We start from the raw sequence: 7,084 nt of genomic DNA, 5'->3' as shown, positions 1-7,084 counted from the left end.
TAGTTAGATTGGCGATAAAACGTATCAGTTTTTATGAGGTTTTTGGATTGAATGTCTTACCTCCCTTTTTTCGTTGAGTCATCAGAAGGCTTTTATAGTGTTTGAAGCCTTGTCATATTGAAGATGGGGAGGCTCCTTGACTTTCGCAATCATGATGATTGCTCAAAGGGTGACAGAGTAATCATTATCTTTCAAGAGGTTGATAGAGATTGTTGGTGGGACGACTTGTCGTCTCACTTGTCCTTTCATTTTGCAGGCGGCACGGGGCAAGGCGTAACAGGTCGCCTGAAAAGACCTAGGGATGTCCTATCAAGTGTGCTTTTGGTGGGATGAGTAATGATTACCCGCAAATATGGTCAGAGGTCTTGCTTGGGATAGCAATTACTAGGTCCGGACTGGATGTCCGGACAGAAGGCAAGTGGTGCCATGTGTCCAATAGAAAGGTGCCTTGTGAGACCAGGGTAATCTTCCACGTGTCCGCTCAAGAGAGGTCCCTACAGCTCCCACATTGAAGACATGTAAAATAAGACTAGGATAAATAATTTAAGTTGTGTACAATATTTGGTATCATAAGTTGTCATACTCTTAACAATCAAACCGATAACTTTTATTCCTGTCTTCCCCGTTAACCTTTGTGATTACACTGTATTTAATGTTTTCAATATATTCAATCTCTTCCCATTTTCCTTCCTTTTCCATGACTCCAAACAACCCACTAAATCCTCGACTACTTTAATGTGGTTGGTTAATGGTCATTGTTAGCACCAAACTCTCCATATAATCCCCAAAGCTCTCTAGGTTGTTTCGATGCATCATAAAGGAAGGGAATCCCATGCCCTGAGACTACTCTTCAGAAAAGATTATAGAATTTTTAGCAAAATTAGCACATGAATATTCCCAGATAAATTCAAACCTTTACATTAAATTATTAACCACAGTAGAATACGACTACTTCTTCCCTGAAATGCAGTGGACTTCACATGGAGGATGAACGGTCGATTAAGAGTTCAACCAGAATAGCATTAATTGTAGAGAATTAAGTATTCAACTGAATACTCCTGGTATTGATGTTGTTTTTATGAAAGAAATTTCCAAAACTGAATTCATATAATAAAGTTGTTTGCTGTTAAGGGTGGGTTTGGAAAGAATAATGGATTTGAGTGATTTTGGGAAAAGGATCTCTCACAAATCATAAATTGGAGTGAAATAGTTAGGTTGGAGAATTGACAATTTGAAAATTGTCATGTTATAAGGTAGTCAATTTTTAGAGTTTTCTTTAGTTCTCGAAGAATATAAGAAAAAAAAAACCATGGTTTTAAAAACCAAATTGGACCGGTCGGTCACGATTTTGGTCCAGTCTGGCCATTTGAACTGATTGAAAACATTGAAAAAAACAATAGCTTAAAGTTTTTCTCTTCATTTTCATTAAAAAATGTTGAAAAAAATAAACTTTTTATTAATTTAATTTTCTTCCCATCAATTTTTTTTATAGACATTGAAATAAAAGAAAATTTTTATATTTTTTACATCTTCTATTTTCCCTTTCAATTTTTTTGTTCTCGCACTTTCTAAGAAATAAACATAGTTGGTTTGATGATATGTGACCATACCTTTTAATTATAGACAAAGTAAGAATGAAAAGAAAAGTTTAGGCACATAGGTAACACACCAATAATGTAACAAAGTTAACAAGATGTAACCTATGGCTCCACAAACCATGGGTGAAGTTGTTTTTTTGCTTTAACTCAACCTCCTAAGCTATATGCAGCACAAACCCTAGAAATGGAAAAAATTGATCTTAGAAATAAACGAAGAAGTGGAAGAAAAAAAAAAGAGGAAGAGAAAGTTGGGCATTGCTTCACAGGGATTCCAAAGAGAAAGTAGTAGCTGAAAAGAAACTCTACATCAACATGTGCTTGTAAGTTTGTAACCTCCATAACCGTAACCATTGAATGTGGCTAAGCACCGTGCGTTGCAACCCAAGGCGTGTCGTGTCAACCTCTTTTTTGGGCCAACATCACACAATATGCTGCGCTTTCTTCTACATGCTTTTCGAATTTTGAAACTCAAATACTAAGAAAAAAATATATAAATTATTTTAAATGTAAAATGCCCAAAAGGAATTTTTCTAATTTGAAAAATATTTTTAATTAAAAATTATTTTTTAATTAATGATGGACTTTAAAGATTTTGGTGAAATTTTTATGCATTTTTTAAATACTAAAACTAAATGAAAATATTTTAAGCAAAGTTCCCACGAGGCTTATCATTGGAAAATATAGTGGGTGTTTTGTCTCTCCAAGCAAGGTTGTGCATATCTTTGGAGATGTGGACAAAAATGATGGACGCATGTGCTTTCAATTCTCAATCTTGTACACTTGTTATTTGGCCCATTTTGGGTAACATTACAAGTATTAAAATTCGGATATTAATTTTTTTTACATCAAAATTATGATATTAATATTAAAAAAGAAAAATATTTTTTTAAAAAAAATTCTTATATATAATTTATTATAAAAATATATTAAAAAATCAAATATAATTATCCATATTCGCCATGTTTTTCAATTAAAATTTTCAAAAATCAAACTTAGGATAAGTTTTCAATCTCGTAAACTTCATACCTGGCCTATTTGGGGGATTTTTTTTTTTCAATATTATTTTCATTTTTTTAGGATATATTAAAATTATGATCATCACCTTAAAAATTATAATTTCATTGTTAAAATTATTAATCATTTTTCTTTTTAAGGTCGAAGAAGAACTTTAAAATTCTCTTCAAAGAAAGAGGTAATGAACAAACTACTACTAGTCCACATCCTTAGCCTGGATGAAAAGCCTATTGTCAAGAATCAAGAGTCAACCACACCACAAGTCATCCTATCCAACGGCCATGCATATCCAACAGTCCACATTAAACCTCTTTCCAAGAATATAGCAATCGATTCACTTCATGCCTTACAGTTGAACTGAAACCCCATGATTTTATTTTATTTTTATTTTTAAAAAAATTAAATTTTCTTTTCAATTTTTTTTGCTTTTAAGTTTTTTTCTAGTTTCAGGTGATCTCTCACATCATTATCCTTTGATCTGAAAGATTCCTTTAACTATATCTCTTCTATAAATATACCCCATAGACTCTCTTTCCTTCATTCTTCTCTTTATTTTCCTTTCTTGTTTCTGCTCTTATTTTCTTCAGGGTTTTTCCTAGAAAATATCTTGTAATGGCAGGAATTGAGGCCAAGTTTCAGCAGAACCCACCTCTGGGAACACACAAGCTTTTCCTTGGAGCCCATATATGCTTGAGAATTTTGACAGTAACTGCTACATTGACTGCAGCTTGGATGATGATCACCAGCAAGCAAACCGTTGAGGTGTATGGGATCCAAGTTGAAGCCAAGTATAGCTACTCATCAGCTTTCAAGTAAGATACTCTAAACATGAAGAAATCCTACCAAGTGTAGAGGTCATTTTTGTTTATATTCAGTGTTGTGAAGATGTTATCTTGTACCTGATTTGCAGGTTCTTCTCCTACGCAAATGCTATTGCATGTGGCTGTTCTGTGCTAACCTTGTTCCCAGCTTTCTCCCTCTTCTATCGAGGCTCGACCCCAATGAAGTTCTTCTTCTTGTTCCTGCATGATTTGGTAAGTTAGGGTTTGATTTCAATCTTGAATTGAAGCTAGTGTTGTGGAGAGATGAAGGGCTGAAACTAACCATTGTTTACTGTTTTTTCTTTTCTTTTCCCATTTTTTTTTTTCAGTGCATGATGTCTTTGGTGCTGGCTGGTTGTGCTGCTGCAACTGCAATAGGATATGTTGGAAGGTATGGGAATAACCATGCTGGTTGGATGGCCATCTGTGACCAATTTGACGAGTACTGCAACAGAATCAGACTCTCTCTGATGTTCTCTTACTTGGCCTTTGTTTTCATACTGATGCTCACCATTATGTCTGCAAACAAGTCCAGAGAAATTCGAGTCTGAGAATGACTTAGATTCAGTTTCTGTACAATCAGAGTAATAGTAGTAGTAGAATTAGAAGTTTGAAGAAGAAGAAGAAGAAGATGATGATGAGGTGGGCGTGTAGATGAGGTAATGTACTATTTGATTCCGTTTATGTATCATCAAAAGCCCTGGAGTAGCATAACTATAGTGCAGGCTATTGAATTCAGGGCCTTCAGTTCCCCGGGTTGATTTGGGAATTCTCACTAAGATTTTGGTTCGAACTTTATTAAACCTTCACCAAGTCACATCCCCACCAAAATTTCAAAGGTAACTGAAAAGGGGCATGATAAGATTTCTAAGGAAGAGAGATATCAATCCATTTTTTCTTTTCCAAGGCTAAGCTGATTAAACCAAAATAAAACAACTAAAAATGAGAAAAGCTAGTTTCAAGGTGAAGTGGAGTGGGTGTCAAACAGGACCAACAAATGGCATGAGACTGACCTGCCATATGGCCAACTCTGGAGTCTCTAAGGCTAGCGTGTGTGGTTTGATGATTTGCCAAAATGGAAATAAAGAAACCCTAGGTGGGTATAGCAAAATGGTTACTTTTGAATGAGCCCAAAAAGAATGAAAAGAGGCTGGTTTGACTCTAGGACTTTCCGAGTACATGGAGGATCTGGTGGGAGGGGTGATAAATTCAATGTAAAGGGGAGAGTTCATTGATTCACCAATTCTCATGTTGAAATGCATGTCATAGGAAAAGGGACAAAAGGAAAACGTGTGAAGTGAAAAATGGGATATAAAGAAGGAAGAAAATTTCTTCTTCTATTTTCCTTTTTGGATCCCAGTCCTCATCCTCAAAATAATGCTCAAATTTGATGACAGAGAGTATGCTTGCAACATGGGCAGAAAGAAAAGGAAATAGAGAGACAACTTGTTGTGAGTAAAATAGTTTAATTGGTTGATTGTATCTTAGCAGTTGTGAACCAAAGTGAGAACATTAACATCTGTTCTTAAGCAATGCGGCCCAAATATTCTTCAACCTTTTTCACTGCCTCCATACAAAAAGACAAAAGCAAAAGACACCAGAAGGATATAGTTTATTCAGGATGTGAACAAGTTCAGAAAGCATTAACATTCATGAACAAATACACAGAGGTTATGTAAACTAGTCCTGCTGCCATATATTTGTTTAAGAAAATTCAGGTATGAACAAGTACAGGGCATGACTCAGCTAAAAAAATTTAGTAAATATAGCACATTGTATGGCAGTGAATGAGATTCCCAGGACTGAAGAGTTTGTTGCTTGGGGTATGGTGGTGATTATTTAATTGCCTATGATGTGTTATCATCAAGGATTTGAGCTCAGAATTCTAGTATCATATTGTATGTCAACTGTAGGATTTAATAAGTTAAAAATCTACTACCAACCCCAAGACAAACACATCCCAACACCTCTGCTAAATGCTCCTAGGTTTTCCTTTAAGAATTGATCCCTTTCTCCTATTCTTCATCTTCTTGGTAACCATTTCTCACTATCTTCCTATTTAACTTATCCTTCATTTTCTCAGACACATCATTCTGCAATAATTCATACTTTCCTCTCTGCAGATATTCAAGGACAGATAGTAACTAGGATGTGGCATCTTTAAACGTGAAGGTAAAACAGTGAAAACACACCAAATCCAGAAGTTTCTCTGTGTTAATATGTAATTTTGGTTGGATCTGGAACTACCATGATATAACCTAGTAGATGCTATTCCACGAAAAATAAATGAAGAAAGGGAAACTGAAGAATCTCGGTAGAGCTGATTCCTTCATTTATGAGTTTCAAGCAATAAACCTAGCAAATGAAGTTTACATTAAACTCCAGTAATAGCCAGGGCCCATCAACTGCTGCTCTGTGTGTTCTAATTGGTCTCACAAGTCCACAACTTGGAGACCAATTTCCTAGCTAAGAAATGAGCAACTTCATCACACTTCTCTCTATTGTTCACCATCCTATGTTGTTTCTTGGATTCATGTTCTCTTGGTGAACACAGCCGTAATGAATTTCATTTTAGAGGGAGCCAGTTAAAATGGGGGGTCCTCTAAATTCAAGAAGGCTCAACTTGAATCACAGCTTCTAGTCATTCCAGCATAAAATAGACAGCCAAATTCCATGCCTCATCAAGCAACACTGGTTCTATTTTTGGTTTCAACTTTATATATGGAGACTGCAACAGAGCAAGGGTTATTGCTACTTAAGGGCAAGTAATTGAACTCAGAATTTGGGCAGTTGATATTCTGATAATAAAAGATTTGAGACACCTGAAGGTGCAAACAGATTTCAATAGGTCCTTCGCTACATTGCATCAGACAATGCACATGGTTTAGACATACGACAAATGCACATAGTTGAGACCCACCATTACATGGGTGTGCTCTTAAGAGATATCAAACTACAAAACTGATCTGAAGTTGTTGAACATTGTAATTTACTATTTATGGAGGAATTAATGAGAAATGTTAATTAAGTATATCAGTCTGAGGTCCCAGAATAGGAAGTGTGATCCCCATAGTTTAAGAAGGGGATGAAGAAGAAGGAGATAGGACCTTACATGTTCAGATAACTACACCAACACAGGGGTGCAGTGTGTTGGACAAGGCATTGGACAAGTGCACATGGCCCAGACCCACCATTACCTGGAAATCATCTAAAAAAAACCACAGCCAACTGCCAAACAATTTAAAACTATGCTAAGAATCTAATATTGTTGCTAATGGGAAAGTTTCCAATAAAAGTAGGAGGATGGCTTAGAAGTAAAATCCAAAAAAATATAACACTCTTCCTTAATGTGAACAAAGTCATAAAATACATCAACAAAAGAAGTTTCAGAAAATGGAGCACAACAAAGCACTAATTATTGGATAAAATGGAATGCAGAAAAAGGATTTCCAGAACACTTATATAACAAAGGGGCCAGTAGCAGAAAAAAACATTTAGGGGCAAAATTTTGTAAAAATTCCTACTTTCAGAACCTGTAGCAGGAAAATAAAAACTCAGGGATTCAGAATGATTAAATTGTATATAGTGCCTCAGACAGCCAATATGAAGTCGATAAACACAAAGGAATAATTCAACAGATGGATGAACTCA

General features: G+C 35.4%; 1 protein-coding gene across 1 annotated transcript; it reads left to right on the top strand.

Moving 5' to 3' along the window:
• Nucleotides 1-3,054: 3,054 nt before the first annotated feature.
• Nucleotides 3,055-4,424, top strand: LOC100261186 (UPF0497 membrane protein 8). The gene is made up of 3 exons (NM_001397824.1): nucleotides 3,055-3,424; nucleotides 3,523-3,646; nucleotides 3,763-4,424. The coding sequence occupies exons 1-3, from the start codon at nucleotides 3,225-3,227 to the stop codon at nucleotides 3,982-3,984; spliced, it is 546 nt and encodes a 181-aa protein (NP_001384753.1). The 5' UTR covers nucleotides 3,055-3,224; the 3' UTR covers nucleotides 3,985-4,424.
• The last annotated feature ends 2,660 nt before the right edge of the window (nucleotides 4,425-7,084 follow it).

The sequence above is a fragment of the Vitis vinifera genome, chromosome 17 (genome assembly GCF_030704535.1).
Source record: "Vitis vinifera cultivar Pinot Noir 40024 chromosome 17, ASM3070453v1".
NCBI lineage: Eukaryota > Viridiplantae > Streptophyta > Magnoliopsida > Vitales > Vitaceae > Vitis > Vitis vinifera.
Note: the sequence above shows the minus strand (reverse complement) of the source record. Positions and strands in the feature narration are given on the sequence as shown.

Coding starts and splice junctions, on each gene's coding strand:
- LOC100261186 (NM_001397824.1), top strand. CDS start 3,225: ATGGCAGGAATTGAGGCCAAGTTTCAGCAGAACCCACCTCTGGGAACA. Junction 3,425..3,522: donor AGCTACTCATCAGCTTTCAA/GTAAGATACTCT, acceptor CCTGATTTGCAG/GTTCTTCTCCTACGCAAATG. Junction 3,647..3,762: donor TCTTGTTCCTGCATGATTTG/GTAAGTTAGGGT, acceptor TTTTTTTTTCAG/TGCATGATGTCTTTGGTGCT.